This window comes from Hemiscyllium ocellatum, chromosome 8 (genome assembly GCF_020745735.1).
Source record: "Hemiscyllium ocellatum isolate sHemOce1 chromosome 8, sHemOce1.pat.X.cur, whole genome shotgun sequence".
Lineage (NCBI taxonomy): Eukaryota > Metazoa > Chordata > Chondrichthyes > Orectolobiformes > Hemiscylliidae > Hemiscyllium > Hemiscyllium ocellatum.
Window position 1 is genome coordinate 118,067,023 of NC_083408.1, and position 17,798 is coordinate 118,084,820.

At 46.1% G+C, this 17,798-nt stretch overlaps 1 protein-coding gene across 2 annotated transcripts in view; it reads right to left on the reverse strand.

Annotated features, from left to right (window-relative positions):
* Positions 1–9,501: 9,501 nt before the first annotated feature.
* tgfb3 (transforming growth factor, beta 3) overlaps positions 9,502–17,798 on the reverse strand; it is a 72,544-nt gene continuing 64,247 nt past the window's right edge. For both annotated transcript variants that reach the window (XR_009644947.1, XM_060828612.1), the window contains one exon: positions 9,502–9,677. Coding sequence is in view for 1 of the 2 variants with exons in the window: in XM_060828612.1 (XP_060684595.1) it covers positions 9,666–9,677 (12 nt within the window). In the remaining variant the exon portion in view is untranslated. The remainder of the gene's footprint in view (positions 9,678–17,798) is intronic.

The window sequence follows — 17,798 nt, forward strand, 5'->3', positions numbered from 1 at the left end:
GAAAGTACTGAGGGATAGGATCTATTTATATTTGGAAAAGAATGAGCTTATCAGTGATAGGCAACATGGTTTTGTGCGGTGGAGATTGTGCCCTACCAACTTAATAGAGTTCTTTGAGGAAGTGACCAAGTTGATAGATGAAGGAAGGGCTGTTGATGTCATATACATGGACTTTAGTAAGGTGTTTGATAAGGTTCCCCACTGTAGACTAATAGAGAAAGTGCAGTCACAAGGTGTGCAGGATGTTCTAGCTAGGTGGATAAAGAACTGGTTGAGCAACAGGAGACAGAGAGTAGTAGTTGAAGGGAGTTTCTCGAAATGGAGAAAGGTGACCAGTGGTGTCCCACAGGGGTCAGTGCTGGGGCCACGTTGTTTGTGATATACATAAATGATCTGGAAGAGGGCACTGTTGGTATGATCAGTCAGTTTACAGATGACACAAAGATTGGTGGAGTAGCAGAAAGCATAAGGGACTGTCAGAGAATACAGGAGGATATAGACAGACTGGAGAGTTGGGCAGAGAAGTGGCAGATGGAGTTCAATCCAGACAAATGTGAGGTGATGCATTTAGACAAGACTAATTCTAGAGCGAATTATACAATGAATAGAAGAGCCTTGGGAAAAGTTGATGGGCAGAGAGATCTGGGAGTTCAGGTCCATTGTACCCTGAAGGTTGCTGCACAGGTGGATAGAGTGGTCAAGAAGGCATACAGTATGCTTGCCTTCATTGGGCGGGGTATTGAGTATAAGAGCTGGCCGGTCGTGTTAACATTGTACAAGACATTGGTTCGGATGCGTTTAGAATACCGTGTACAGTTCTGGTCACCACATTACCTAAAGGATGTGGACGCTTTGGAGAGGGTGCAGAGAAGGTTTACGAGGATGTTGCCTGGTATGGAAGGTGCTAGCGATGAAGAGAGGTTGAGTAGGTTAGGTTTATTTTCACTAGATAAAAGAAGATTGGGTGGGGGGGGGGCATGATTGAGGTTTACAAAATCATGAAGGGTATAGACAGGGTGGATAGAGACAAGCTTTTTCCCAGGGTGAAGGGTTCAATAACGAGAGGTCATGCTTTCAAGGTGAGAGGTGGAAGGTTTAAGGGGGATACACACGGCAAGTACTTCACACAGAGGGTGGTGGGTGTCTGGAACACGTTGCCAGCAGAGGTGGTAGAGCTGAAAAATGTGTTGCTGGAAAAGCGCAGCAGGTCAGGCAGCATCCAAGGAACAGGAGAATCGACGTTTTGGGCATAAGCCCTTCTCCTGAAGAAGGGCTTATGCCCGAAACGCCAATTCTCCTGCTCCTTGGATGCTGCCTGACCTGCTGCACTTTTCCAGCAACACATTTTTCAGCTCTGATCTCCAGCATCTGCAGTCCTCACTTTCTCTTAGCAGAGGTGGTAGAGGCAGGCACGGTAGATTAATTTAAGCTGCATCTGGACAGATGCATGAGTAGGTGGGGAGCAGAGTGATACAGATGCTTAGGAATTGTCCGACAGATTTAGACAGTACATTTGGATCGGCTCAGGCTTGGAGGGCCGAAGGGCCTGTTCCTGGGCTGTAAACTTTCTTTGTTCTTTGTTAACGTTGGGAGAAAATCCTTGCAAGAAAATCCATATCCGGGCAGTGGGAGACATTCAAAAGGGTAATCGTGAAAGTGCAGGGCCAACAGGTTTCAGTAAAGGGGAAGGATGGATCCAACAAGACCAGAGAAGCATGTCCGGGATTGGATAACGGGGGGAAAGGTAAGTTCATCGTAAATACCAAAAATTCCAAACAGTGGATGTTGTGGAGGAGTATGGAAAATGTAGGGGGTTGCTTTAAAAAAAATGAGGAGAGCAAAGAGGGGCTGTGAGAAAACACTGGTGGGTAATATTAAGGAAAGTCCAAAGGCATTTAATAAGGATATTATGGAGAATAAGCAGGAAACAGTTGGGCCCATTAGGGATCAAAATGTGTGTGTGTGGAGCTGAATGTTTACATGAGTACTTGACATCTGTCTTCACCATAGAGAAGGATAGTGTAGGTATACAAATCAGGGAGGGGACTGTGATATAGACCATAAGAAGACCATAAGCCATAGGAGCAGAAATTAGGCCATTTGGCCCATTGAGTCTGCTCCATCATTCAATCATGGCAGATAGGTTTTTCAACCCCATTTTCCCCCTTTCTCCCTGTAACCTTTGATCCCCTTAGCAATCAAGGACCTATCTATCTCTGTTTTAAATACACTCAGTGACCCGGCCTCCATAGCCTTCTGTGGCAATGAATTCCAGAGATTCCCCACTCTCTGGCTGAAGAAGATTCTCCTTATCTCCGTTCTAAGAGGCCTTCCCTTTACTCTAAGGCAGATCCCGGTCTCTCCTACCAATGGAAACATCTTCCCAACATCCACTCTGTCCAGGCTGTTCTGTAAGTTTCCATCAGACCTCTCCCTCATTCTTCTGAATTCCATGGATCATCGTCCCAGAATCCTCAAGCATTCCTCCTTCCTGGATCATTCTCATGAACTTCCTCTGGACCTACTCCAGGGCCAATACATCCTTTCTGAGATAAGGGGACCAAAATTGCTCATAATATTCTAAATGTGGTCTGACCAGAGTTTTATAAAGCCTCTGAACTACACCCCTGCTTTTATATTGTAGTCCTCTCAAGATCAATGACAACATTGTACTTGCCTTCCTAATTACCGACTCAATCGGCAAATTTACCTTAAAAAGGAAACTGGACCAGGACTCCCAACTCCCTTTGCATTTCAGATTTCTGAATTTTCTCCCCATTTCAAAAATAGTCCATGTCTCTATTCTTCCCACCAAAGTGGCCTCACATTTTCCCACACTGTACTCCATCTGTCACTTCTTTATCCACTTTCCTCATCTGTCTAAATCTTTCTGCAGCCTCCCCACCTCCTCAATACTACCTGCCCCTCCACCTATCTCTGTACCATCTGCACACTTAGCCAGAATGCCCTCAGTTCCTTCTTCCAGATCATTAATGTATAAAGTGAAAAGTTGTGGTCCTAACACTGACCCTTGCGGAACACCACTTCCATCCTGAGAAGGACCCTTTTATCTCCACTCTCTTGCTTTCTGCCAGACAGCCAATCTTCTATCCATGCCAGTACCTTGCCTCTAACACCATGAGCCCTTCTCTTACTCAGCAGCCTCTTGTGTGACACCTTATCAAAGGCCTTCTGGATGTTCAGAGACGTAACACTCATTGTCTCTCCCTGGTCTAAACTACTCGTTACCTCCTCAAAGAATTCTTTTGAGATTAGCCAGGCATGACCTCCCAGTGATGAAACCATGCTGACTCTGCCCTGTTTTATCATGCACATATACTCATAGAACATAGAACAATACAGCACAGAACAGGCCCTTCGGCCCACGATGTTGTGCCGAACATCTATCCTAGATTAAGTACCCATCCATGTACCTATCCAATTGCTGCTTAAAGGTCGCCAATGATTCTGACTCTACCACTCCCACAGGCAGCACATTCCATGCCCCCACCACTCTCTGGGTAAAGAACCCACCCCTGACATCTCCCCTATACCTTCCACCCTTCACCTTAAATTTATGTCCCCTTGTAACACTCTGTTGTACCCGGGGAAAAAGTTTCTGACTGTCTACTCTATCTATTCCTCTGATCATCTTATAAACCTCTATCAAGTCACCCCTCATCCTTCGCCGTTCCAACGAGAAAAGGCCGAGAACTCTCAACTTATCCTCGTACGACCTATTCTCCATTCCAGGCAACATCCTGGTAAATCTTCTCTGCACCCTCTCCAAAGCTTCCACATCTTTCCTAAAGTGAGGCGACCAGAACTGCACACAGTACTCCAAATGTGGCCTTACCAAGGTCCTGTACAGCTGCAACATCACCTCACGACTCTTGAATTCAATCCCTCTGCTAATGAACGCTAATACACCATAGGCCTTCTTACAAACTCTATCCACCTGAGTGGCAACTTTCAAAGATCTATGTACATAGACCCCAAGATCCCTCTGTTCCTCCACCTGACTAAGAACCCTACTGTTAACCCTGTATTCCGCATTCTTATTTGTTCTTCCAAAATGGACAACCTCACACTTGGCAGGGTTGAACTCCATCTGCCACTCCTCAGCCCAGCTCTGCATCATATCTAAGTCCCTTTGCAGCCGACAACAGCCCTCCTCACTGTCCACAACTCCACCAATCTTCGTATCATCTGCAAATTTACTGACCCACCCTTCGACTCCCTCATCCAAGTCATTAATAAAAATTACAAACAGCAGAGGACCCAGAACTGATCCCTGGGGAACTCCACTTGTAACTGGGCTCCAGGCTGAATATGTACCATCTACCACCACTCTCTGACTTCGACCGGTTAGCCAGTTTTCTATCCAGTTAGCCAAGTTTCCCTCTATCCAATGCCTCCTGACTTTCCGCATAAGCCTACCATGGGGAACCTTATCAAATGCCTTACTAAAATCCATGTACACTACATCCACTGCTCTACCCTCATCCACATGCTTGGTCACCTCCTCAAAGAATTCAATAAGACTTGTAAGGCAAGACCTACCCTTCACAAATCCGTGCTGGCTGTCCCTAATCAAGCAGTGTCTTTCCAGATACTCATAAATCCTATCCCTCAGTACCCTCTCCATTACTTTGCCTACCACAGAAGTAAGACTAACTGGCCTGTAATTCCCGGGGTTATCCCTATTCCCTTTTTTGAACAGGGGCACAACATTCGCTACTCTCCAGTCCCCTGGTACCACCCCCGTTGACAGTGAAGACGAAAAGATCATTGCCAACGGTACTGCAATTTCCTCTCTTGCTTCCCACATAATCCTAGGATATATCCCGTCAGGCCCGGGGACTTGTCTATCCTCAAGTTGTTCAAAATGTCCAACACATCTTCCTTCCTAACAAGTATCTCTTCTAGCTTACCAGTCCGTTTCACACTCTCCTCTTCAACAATATGGTCCCTCTCGTTCGTAAATACTGAAGAAAAGTACTCATTCAAGACCTCTCCTATCTCTTCCGACTCAATACACAATCTCCCACTACTGTCCTTGATCGGACCTACCCTCGTTCTCGTCATTCTCACGTTTCTCACATACGCATAAAATGCCTTGGGGTTATCCTTGATCCTATCCGCCAAGGATTTTTCATGCCCTCTCTTAGCTCTCCTAATCCCTTTCTTCAGGTCCCTTCTGGCTATCCTGTATCCCTCCACTGCTCTGTCTGAACCCTGTTTCCTCAACCTTATGTAAGCCTCCTTCTTCCTCTTTACTAGACATTCAGCCTCCCTCGTCAACCAAGGCTCCCTCACACGACCATTTCTTTCCTGCCTGATAGGTACATACATATCAAGGACACGTCGTATCTGTTCCTTGAAAAAGTTCCACATTTCCACCACATCCTTCCCTAACAGCCTATGCTCCCAACTTATGCTCCTCAAATCCTGTCTTACAGCATCGTAATTTCCCTTCCCCCAATTGTAAAACCTGCCCTGTTGCACGCGCCTATCTCTCTCCATAACCAAGGTGAAAGTCACAGAATTGTGGTCACCATCACCAAAATGCTCACCCACTAACAAGCCCATCACTTGTCCCGGTTCATTACCGAGTACCAAATCCAATATGGCCTCCCCTCTGGTCGGACAATCTACATACTGAGTTAGAAAAGCTTCCTGGACACATTGCACAAACACAGCCCCATCCAATCTACTTGATCTAAAGAGCTTCCAATCAATATTTGGGAAGTTGAAGTCGCCCATGTCTACTACCCTGTGGCTTCTGCACCTTTCCAAAATCTGTTTCTCCACATCTCTGCTGCTATTGGGGGGCCTATAGTAAACACCCAACAAGGTGACTGCACCTTTCCTATTTCTGACTTCAGCCCATACTACCTCCTAAGGCAGATCCCCCTCAAACTTCCTTTCTGCAGCCGTTATACCATTTCTAATTAGCAATGCCACCCCCCCTCCTTTTTTACCACCCTCCCTAATCTTACTGAAACATCTGTAACCAGGAACCTCCAACAACCATTCCTGTCCCTCATCTATCCACGTTTCCGTGATGGCCACAACATCGTAGTCCCAGGTACCGATCCACGCCTTAAGTTCACCCACCTTATTTCTGATACTCCTTGCGTTGAAGTATACGCACTTGAGCCCATCTCTGTGTCCGCAAGTATTCCCTGTCAGTGCTACCTTCTCCACAGCCTCCCTACATTCTTGGACATCCTGACAAACAGCTAGCCTACTTGCTGGACTACAAGTCCGGATCCCATCCCCCTGCCAAATTAGTTTAAACCCCCCCGAAGAGTGCTAGCAAACCTACCTCCCAGGATATTGGTGCCCTTCTGGTTCAGGTGCAACCCGTCCTGCTTGTACAGGTCCCACCTTCCCCAGAATGCAGTCCAATTGTCCAAATACCTGAAGCCCTCCCTCCTACACCATCCTTGCAGCCACGTGTTCAACTGCACTCTCTCCCTATTCCTTGCCTCACTGTCACGTGGCACCGGCAACAACCCAGAGATGACGACTCTGTCTGTCCTAGCTTTTAGCTTCCAGCCTAACTCCCTGAGCTCCTGAATGACCTCCCCACCCCTCTTCCTACCTATGTCGAACAATTAGGATTGACAGGGGATGAATGAAAGGTTTTATCAGGTTTTGAAATTGATAAGTCCCCAAGGCTGCTGTTGGAGACAAGGGAGGAGATTGCAGAGGCTGTGACATTAATTTTCAAATCCTCTCTGGCCACAGGGAAGCTAACGTGATACCACTATTCAAGATGGGTGGCAGTTATAAACCAGTCCACAGGTCAGTGAGTCCAAACTCTGTGTTTGGGAAACTATTGGAAAAAACTTTCAAGGACAAAACTGATCTCCACTTGGAGAAGCAAGGATTAATTAAAGATAATTTGTAAGGGGGCAGTGATCTCGAACAAATGTGATTTTTTCCAAGGAGGTGACTGTGTGTGTAGATGAGGGTAGTGCATTTAGTGGATTTATGTGGACTTCCGTAAGGCTTTTGACAAGTTCGTACATGGCAGGCTGGTTAAAAAGCTAAGAATTCATGGGATCCTGGGCAATTTGGAAAATGTGATTCAAAATTAGCTTAGTGTCAGGGAGCAGAGGGTGATGGTTGAAGGGTGTTTTTCTGATTGGAACTGTGCCCAATGGTGTACCAAAGGGATGGGTGCTGGATCCTTTGCTGTTTGTCGCGTACATTAATGACCACAAGCAGCTGCAGGACAATATAGACAGGCTAAACAGTGGTAAATGGAATTAAATCCTGAAATGTGTGAGAAGATTCATTTTGGGAAGACTAACAAGGCCAGGGAGCACATGGTGAATGGTAGGATCCTGGGAAGTATAAGGGAATCAGAATCACAGAGTCATACAGCACAGACACAGACCCTTCCGCCCAACTCATCTATACTGAGGAGAAAGTGAGGTCTGCAGATGCTGGAGATCAGAGCTGAAAATGTGTTGCTGGAAAAGCGCAGCAGGTCAGGCAGCATCCAAGGAGCAGGAGACTCGATGTTTCGGGCATAAGCCCTTCTTCAGGCATTCAGGATGCACTAGGAAGGCAGCAGGACAGGTAGGTAAGTGGATATGGGATACTTGCCTTTATTACTGAAGGCACTGAACACAAGATCAAGGAGATTGTGATGGAGCTGTAGATAACATCAGTTAAGTCACAGCTAGCATACCCTGTGCAGTTCTGGTCCCACACTATGGGAAGGATGGGATTGCATGAGAGAGGATGCAGGGGATATTCACCATGATGTTCCTGGACAGGAACTATTCAGCTTTAAAGAGAGATTCGAGAGGCTGGGGGTGTTCTCCTTAAAGCAGAGCAAGCTGAGGGAAGATCCGATTGAAGAGTACAAAGTCCAGAGGGATTTAGAGAGGGTAGATGGAAAGTTACCTTTCAGTAGAGGGGTCAGTTACTAGGGGCACAGTTTGAAGGAAAGGAGCAGGAGGTTTGGAGGGGGGTAGGAATTTGAGGAAATTTGTTTTCCTGAAGATATTTAAGATTTATTTAAATGAACACTGGAAACACCATTCAGGGTGACAGGCCAATTGCTGGAAAATGGGATTAGACCAGACAGATGTTTGATGACCAGCACAGACATGCTGGGTCAAAGGGTCTTGATCTGTGCTGTAAAATGTTTATGAATCTGTAACAGCTGCATCTACATCTTATGGTGTTATCAGTACTGAGGGAGTGCCGCACTGTCGGAGGGTCAGTACTGAGGGAGTGGACACTGTCGGAGGGTCAGTGCTGAGGGAGTGCCGCACTGTCGGAGGGTCAGCGCTGAGGGAGCGCCGCACTGTCGGAGGGTCAGTGCTGAGGAAGTGCCGCACTGTCGGAGGGTCAGTGCTGAGGGAGTGCCCACACTGTCGGAAGGTTAGTAATGAGGGATTGCCCACACTGTTGGAGGGTTAGTAATGAGGGAGTGCCCACACTGTTGGAGGGTCAGGGCTGAGGGACCGCAACACATTGCTGGAGGGTCAGTGCTGAGGGAGTGCTGCATTGTTGGAGGGTCAGTGCTGAGGGAGTGCCGCACTGTTGGAGGGTCAGTGCTGAGGGAGTGCTGCACTGTCAGAAGGTCAGTGCTGAGGGAGTGCTGCACTGTCAGAGGATCAGTGCTAAGGGAGTGCCGCACTGTCGGAGGGTCAGTGCTGAGGTAGTGCCGCACTGTCGGAGGGTCAGTGCTGAGAGAGTGCCGCACTGTCGGAGGGTCAGTGCTGAGAGAGTGCCGCACTGTCGGAGGGTCAGTGCTGAGGGAGTGCCGCACTGTCGGAGGGTCAGTGCTGAGGGAGCGCCGCACTGTCGGAGGGTCAGTGCTGAGGGAGCGCCGCACTGTCGGAGGGTCAGTGCTGAGGGAGCGCCGCACTGTCGGAGGGTCAGTGCTGAGGGAGTGCCGCACTGTCGGAGGGTCAGTGCTGAGGGAGCGCCGCACTGTCGGAGGGTCAGTGCTGAGGGAGCGCCGCACTGTCAGAGGGTCAGTGCTGAGGGAGGGCTGTGCTGCGCTGGGAAAATTTCTTCCTTTCAGATCAGACCTGAACCTGCAGCCCAGTCTACATTCTCAGGTTAATCTAAAAGAACTCATAGCCACTATTTCAAACAGGAGTACAGTACAGCCTTGATTATCCGAATTTCGGATTATCCAAACAAGATCTCAAGGTTCCGGAAAAACGGCATTCAGCAACTCAGCATTGCCAGATAACCGAGAAATGTTCGATAACTGGCACTCATAAATTATTGCTTGTTTACGATCAGATCGATTATCCGAACGATCAATTATCAAAACAAAATACTCTCTGCCCATCTCATTCGGATAATCGATGTTCTCCTGTAGTTGGTTTCTTTGGTGTCCCTGACAAAACCAGTCATTGACCAAGCTGATGATCTGGTCGTTCTCATCTGTTGAAGGGGTCATGCTGTGTGTAAGCTGGCTGTACTCCCAGCAGTGACCCCTCTGTGTGAAGGTTGTCCAGGAAATGCAAGTCAAAAGCTGAGAATAAAGCGTGAAGACTTGCTCAATGTGGGTTATTATCCTTTGGGTGTGGTCACTCTGTGCCCCATAAACACGTGGCCTGCGTCCTGTTCAGGGACTGGGTTCCTTTCACGCCCTCCCACTTCTCACGTTGTTTCAGGTTTCAGATGTATACCTTTGAAAAGAAATGAGCTACAAAAATAAAACTGGAAAATTAATCCAAGTTACACTTTATTCACAGCTAGTTCACATACAACAAACCTGCTTTTTAAAAAAGTTGGTTCATTAATGGAAAAATAGACTAAAAATAAATTATCAGGTTGAATGTGCAACTCTTCTGTTGAACTGCACATGCCTGAGGGTGACAGGTCGAAGGCCAATCCAGAGTCCTGTCCTACACCGTCACACAGATTAAAACGAGACAGGGTTTCTCATTTCACTGCCAATTGGCCGTCTTGATTAACTGCACAGATTTGTGTTCTTATTATTCCCATTTATACACGAAATGTTTATACACATTTACTGAAACAGTTAACCTCCCACAGAAAGGCAAATTCCCTCCGCGATCCCCAACTCAAACTGATCTGTGCTCACCCTCACTCCACTTGCAATGCTGTTGTCCAGCTAAAACGGTCAGGAATTGCCAAGCTCAGGCTAATTTGCGGGACTGTTCATCCCCCACGGTAAACATTCCCTGCCAGGGCACCACAGCTGAAATGGCACACTGTTTCCAGGATTCAACTGCAGAGACCCCACCGAGGCTCCTTCCGGACCATCTCCCAAGCGTGCCATTCCAACCACCTTCAAGGACAAGGTCAGTAAAACCTGGGGGAGCATCACCTTCTGCAAGATCCCTCCAAACTACTCACCATCCAGGCTTATGTGGAACTATTTAACTGCTCCCTCACTGTCACTGGTTCAAAATCCTGGACCTGTGTCCCAAGTGGTTATTGTGGATGTACATAAATCAGAGACTGCAGGAGTTTCAGATTGCAGGTCAGAACTAGCCTCTCATAGGCAGAGAATGGATGGGAAATAGGGCCCTGTTAACACTGGGCAAATCTCCTTCAAAAACACTCTTTAAAGGCTCCAAGACAGGTTACCTGAACGTAGGTAACTGATTCACTTGCCATTATTTGTATTTTGGAACTAATTGCTACAATGCCTCACCCAAACCCATAGTTTTAATTCTAGAATTAATTTAATGCAATTTTAATATTTTAAAAAAGCCTTTCAGAACTCATTGTTGATACTTGCCTCTCTGCATTAGGTGACTGTGAATTTAAACCCCAATCTAGGACTTGGCACATAATCTAAACAAATCCTGAGAGTAACACATTGTTACAGCTGATATCTATTAGAGGTGACATTAAAATGAGGTTCTGCCTCTAGTTTACAATTCTCTACCATAACAACAGGCTGTTCTCCCAATGCCTTAGCCAATCCCCCAAACAAAGCAAACTGACCTTAACCTCGCTGTCATTTAAAGGAACCTGCTGTGTGCTTGTTTGCTGACAGAACAACAGTTACTCTACTCAAAGTAATTTATCAATATCACTCTGACAATGTGACAATAACTCCAACTCCTTTACCTGCCCAGTACTGTCAGCTTCATAACTCAAACCTGCCAACTCAACTTTACTTAATCTGTTCCAGCCAATTTCAATTGTCATTTCACACCCTTTTTCTTGTATGGAGAATGCTGAATGGAATTATTTCGTTCAGCGACCTGCAAAACTTCACCTCGCTGAATTCCCTGCATGTCTGGGAAATATGAATCAATTGTTTACCTTTATAAGGTGTGCTTGCACTGTCCGAACATGTGGCCGACTGTGTATGAAGGAGCCAGACAAATTGAAGTCAGTGGAAATGGGAGGAAACTTCTGCTGGCTGGTGTTATACCTCACACAACGGGAAAAGGTTGTACAGATGGTTCTCCTATAGCACGTTTCTACAACATGAATCGGATATAACACGATGGCCGAATTTAGACTGATGTTTGTAGAATATAAACTTTGCTTACCTGTATTGGCTATATAGATTTGGGCCCCACTAGTTTAAATGGTGCAGTCACTGCATGCTATTATAAAGTGAGTATGGCATTATAAGAGAACTACATGCATTTGTTTGAGGGCTGTCACCTGAGATGAAAATGTGTTGCTGGAAAAGCGCAGCAGGTCAGGCAGCATCCAAGGAGCAGGAGAATCGATGTTTCGGGCATAAGCCCTTCTTCAGGGCTTATGCCCGAAATGTTGACTCTCCTGTTCCTTGGATGCAGCCTGACCTGCTGCGCTTTTCCAGCAACACATTTTCAGCTCTGATCTCCAGCATCTGCAGTCCCCACTTTCTCCTAGGCTATCATCTGAGACCCAAGGCATCATGCAGGGCTATTTTAAAATGTATTCTTTGATGGGATGTGGCATTATTGACAAGGCCAGCATTTGTTATCCACTCCTAAAGGCGCTGGATCTGAATGGCTTGTTAAGCAGAGAACAATTCAGAGTCACCCCCGTTACTGGTGCCTGCAGTGACATGGAGGAGACCAGACCAGGGAAGGAGGTGAAGGCTGGACAAAAGGTGAGATTTGTGAAGCTGATGGAAGATATCGGGCACAGATAGCTACCTCCTGCGTTCCTATAACTGAGAGCTAGCTGTGAGATGGGCAGAATTGGAGCTCAATTGGTTACAGGATGTTAATACAAAACAGAGAACGAGGGGAAAAGCTGGAGGTTGCAATAACAATGAATCAATTCGAGCAGTGAGGAGAGGGATATTTGAAAGGATTATTGATTGAAGCCATATGGATAGGAGTAATAAACACAGAAGAGACAAACACACTGTTGGGCATATACAATAGACCCCCAGGTAGTCAGGGAGAGATTGAGGATTAAAATAGAATCAGGTTTTAGAGAGATGTAAGGACAATAGGAGGTAACTAGGGGATTTAATGTGATCCCAGTGGTTTGGGTGGTTGGAAGTGCACAGAAGAGAGGGAGAAAAATTATTAAATTACATCGGGACAGCTTTTATAGCTGATTGAGGGAGGGGCAAGATTGGGACCTAATATTTAGAAATGTGCCCAGGCAGGGAGCAGGCATTTTGGGTGGGGGGGAACGGGGAAATGGGATTTTGGGTTATTGACCATAATGACCATAACTCAGTTAGATTTCGGAAAGTTATGGGATAACTTATGAATAAAGGTGGGAATAAAAGTCCTAAAATAGTGAAAGGCTAATTTACTAAGAAATAAGACATAACTTGGCCCAAGTTTACTGGGAGCAGTTAATGATACAATAGGGTCAGAGGAGTGGGAGACATACAAGGAAGGAATAGCCAGAGGACAGGGCAGGTAAACTGTGTAAAGACAAAGGGTTAGACCGAGAGTGCAGAGCCCTGGTTTGTCCAGGAAAACAATGGTTCAAATGAAGAAATAAAGAGAAGCTTATCGCGAGTTTTGAGAAGATTTGTAGCTCAGGTTGAGGCTCTGGTTGCGAGTTTGCTCACTGAGCTGAAAGGTTTGTTTTCAGATGTTTCGTCACCATACTAGGTAACATCGTCAGGTATTGAAGAGCCGAAGAGAATCACCTATACCGTGTATTCAAAAAGAACGGGTACCCAATGAACACAGTCTGCCAATTTCTCAAACCAGGAGACAAAACATGTCCAGAAACCCTAGACACTCTCTCCTACATCAAAGACATCTTGGAAATGACTGCCAGACCTCTCAGACCTCTCGGCATCATAGTAGCCCACAGACCCACCAACACACTAAAACAGCAGCTAATGAACTTGAAAGACCCTATACAGACAACAAGCAAAACTGATGTCATTTACAAAATACCGTGCAAGGACTGTAACAAACACTACATTGGACAAACAGGCAGAAAACTAGCCACCAGGATACATGAACACCAACTAGCCACAAAACAACATGACCCTCTCTCACTAGTATCCTCACATACAGATGAGGGAGGACGTCACTTCGACTGGGACATCACATTCATCCTAGGACAAGCCAAACAGAGAAACGCGCGAGAATTCCTGGAAACATGGCATTCCAACTGGAACTCTATCAACAAACACATCGAGTTAGACCCCATCTACCACCCTCTGAGAAAAGGAACAGGAAATGATGTCACCAGCCCGAGGAAACCTAAACACATAAATAAAGTGGGCCATACCACCAGTGCTTCACTGGTGGCTCACTGAAGATGTTAGCTAGTATGGTGACGAAACGTCTGAAAACAAACCTTCCAGCTCAGTGAGCAAACCTACATTCAAAGAAGCTTATGGCAGACAGTGAGCATTTAATACAGCTGAGCCTCTGGAGGACTATACCAAGTGCAGGCTAGGGAAAGTCAGAAAGCAAATGAGAAAGCATTGGTGGGAAAGGAAAACCCATAGAGTAATTTTAAACTATATCCTGAACAAGAAAATTACTCAGGATAGAGTAGGGCTCATTAGGGACCATGTATCTAACCAATGTGTAAACCCAGAAGACCTGGGCACGATCCTCAATGAAGACCTTGTGATGGTCTTCACAGTAGAAAAGGACAACACTGTTATTGACATCAGGGTGGAGGACTGTGAAATGTTAGAAGAAATTAACAGTGAGCCCATGTGTCCGCGAGAGACAGAAAGAGAGAGAAGGTACTAGTGGGTATAGCAGTTTTAAAAGTGAATAAACCTACATGCTCATATGAGATGCATTTCAAGCTGATGAGGAGACAAGAGAGGAACAACAGGAGCCCTAACAGTAATTTTCAAATCCTGTTCGGCCACAGATCAGGTGCCAGAGGATTGGAGGACTGCTAATATTGTCCACTATTAAAAGAGGGCAGGAGGGATAAACCTAAGAAATTATAGGCCAGTCAGAGTAACCTGAGTGGTGGGGACGTTATTAGAATTCTGAGGGACAGAATAGATCTGCACTTGGAGAGGCATGGATTAATCAGGGAGAGCATGGATTTGTTAAGGGAAGGTCATGTTTGATAGATTTGATTGAACGTATTAAGGAAGTAGCCAGCCATGTCGATTAGGGTAATGCGTCTGAGGTGGTCGACATGGGCTTGAGCAAGGCTTGTGATTGGGTTCCTCATGAATGACTGATGAAGAAAATAAGAGCCCATGGGATCCAAGGCAAAGTGACCCTTTGGATCCAAAATGGAGTGAGGCTGAAAGCAAGAGTTGTGGTAGAGGGAGGTTTGCAGTGAGGTTCCACAGGGTAAGGTGCCGGGACCCGACTGTTTGTGATGTACGTTAATGTTTTGGACTGAAATGTAACAGATAATGATCAGGAAGTTGACAAATGACACAAACATTGATCTGTAATAGTGAGGAAAATAGCCATAAACTGCAGGAGGATATCAACGGAGTTGTCAGGTGGGCAGAGATGTGGCAAATGGAATTCAAACTTAAAACATGTGACAGAATGTACCTGGGAGGGGTAATAAGATGAGAGGTTACCAGCAGGTTCAGAAAGCAAATGAAATACTTACCTTTATTAGCGAACACATGAAATACCAGAGTAGGGAGGTTATGCTGGAATTGTACAAAATACTGGTCCAGTCACAACTAGAGTACTGCAGGCAGTTCTGGTCACCACATTATAGGAAGGGTGTAATTGTACGAGGGGATTTATGCTGCCAGGGCTGGAGGGTCAGAACTATAAGGAAAGATTAGATCGGATGGGATCGTTTACTTTGGAGCAAGAGGGCTAGTAGAAGTGTCTAAGATTATGAGGGGCCTAAATAGGTTGGATAGGAAGGCATGTTTTCATTCGAGGAGGGGTCAATAAAAGAGGGGGGAGAGAGATTTAAGTTAAAAGACTAAGGGGAGAGTTGAGGAGAATTTCTTTCACTCAGACAGTGCTGGAAGTCTGAACCTGAAAGCATGATTGAGTCATAAACTCTTGATAACATCGGAGCAGATCTGCTGAGTTTCTCCACACTCTCTGTGTTTGTTTCAAGTTTGCAGCAGCTGCAGGATTTTGCCTTCTTGTGTCTCTGTCACCTACAGGCCCATGGATCAAGAGCTGGAAAAGGAATTGCAGCCAGAACTTTGTTGACCAGTACAGACATGATGGGCTGAATGTCCTTCTGTGCTGTGACTGTCAATGAACGTTGCACCATTTGTGACCTAAAACACAGAAGCAGTTCATACCCAAACGGAGGGTGGGCCTGACATGAGCCCAATAGGTCGGTGTTGAAAGGGTGAGCAGGGTCAGGAAATGGAGTGGGATTACACCCCCTAAATCAATCAGCTGCCCTCGAACTTTCCAACTGGTCCCTGCTCAGTGTATTCCCACAAAACAAGGCAGCAGCAACTAAGAGACACATTCTGGATTATAATGGAGTGATGCTGATCTCTGGGAGGTACACTCCTGATAATAAATCATACTATATGTTGCTATAGTTACATTCATCCACCAAGAACAAATGTCAGCCCTTCCCAATCAGACACCGGGTCTTCGCAGAATGATGCCAGTCTGACAGGAAACAAGGGAAAACTAGTGAACCTTGATAGCTGAGTGCTGTACAGTACCAGTACCAGATCGAAGAGAATCATTTCCTTTTTCCTGCTGTGTACAGCCTTTATCCATTGGATAAGAGCTAATGCTCCTTGGATGCTGCCTGAACTGGTGTGCTTTTCCAGCACCACTCTAATCTAAACTCTGGTTTCCAGCATCTGCAGTCATTGTTTTTACCTAAGAGCTGGAATTGATGGGATTAAGTGTAGGATGTTTGTGTTATGGGACAGACTAGAACAAAGGGAGGTAGGTACTCTATGCTACTCTCTCCCCACCCCACCCCCCTCTAGCTTATCTCTCCATGCTTCCAGCTCACTGCCTTTATTCCTGATGAAGGGCTTTTGCCCGAAATGTCGATTCCGCTGCTCGTTGGATGCTGCCTGAACTGCTGTGCTCTTCCAGCACCACTGATCCAGAATAGAGCAAAGGGAGACAGTTTTAAAACAAAGGAGTCTCCCTTTTAAGATGGAAATGAAGAGAAGAGTCTTCTCTCCGAGGGACTGTGGAATCTAATTACAGCTGAGTCAGTGAATTATTTGAAGCCTGAGTTAGACAGAGTTTTGATTAACCAGGGAGTCTTGGGGAGGTGGACAAGGAGGGGTGAGACCACATGTAGATCCATCGTGATCTCACTGAGTGCAGGCAGGCCTGAATGACCACGGCTGACTCATGCTCCTAAATCACTGTAAAATCAGAAGGTTGGGATGTTCACTGACAACATTCAGCACCAGTTACAACCCGCAGATGCAATCTGTGTTCATGTGCATCCTGACTGGATGCTAATTAGACTTGGGCCGATCGACTGCAACTAACATTTCCAGAAAATAAGTGCCAGGCAATGACCACCTCTAAAAGGAGAGGACCTAAGCTATTTTATACCATTAATGGTGGAATATATTTTATACCATTAATGGCTGAATTTTCCCATTGTCAATACCCTGGGTATTTACCATTGACCAGACACTCAACTGGACTCACCACATGAACACAGTGGCTCTAACAGCAGGTCAGAGGCTGGGAATCCTGCCGTGAGTATCTCACCCCTGACTCCTCAAAGCCTGTTCACTATCTACAAGGTAAAAACAATGACTGAAGATGCTGGAAACCAGATTCTGGATTAGTGGTGCTGGAAGAGCACAGCAGTTCAGGCAGCATCCAACAAGCAGCGAAATCGACGTTTCGGGCAAAAGCCCTTCATCAGGAATAAAGGCACAAGTCAGGAGTGTGATGGATTGCTCCCCACTTGCCCTGGATGGGGGCATTTCCCAAAACACTCAAGAAGCTTGACACCCTCCAGGACAAAACAGCCGCTTAATTGGCACCATATCCACAAACACCCCCTCCCTCCCTCCACCACTGACGCTCAGTAGCAGCAGTGTGTACTATCTACAAGATACACTGCAGAAACTCACCAAAGATCCTCAGGCAGCCCCTTCCAAACCCACAAACATTTCCATCGAGAAGGACAAGGACAGCAGATACATGGGAACACTATCATCCATAAATTCCCCTCCAAGCCACTCACCATCCTGACTTGGAAACCTATCACCATTCCTTCACTGTCACTGGGTTCTGTTCCCTAACAGTATTGTCCCTACATCACATGGACTGCAGCAGTTCAAGAGGTCAGCTCACCACCACCTTCTCAAGGGCATCTAGGGGCCATCCAAAATGTTGGCCTCGCTAATGATGTTCACAATTCCAAGAAAATATCTTAAAAATGAATGTTTCCTTTTACTGAAGGCAAGGTGTACTGGAGCTGTCACT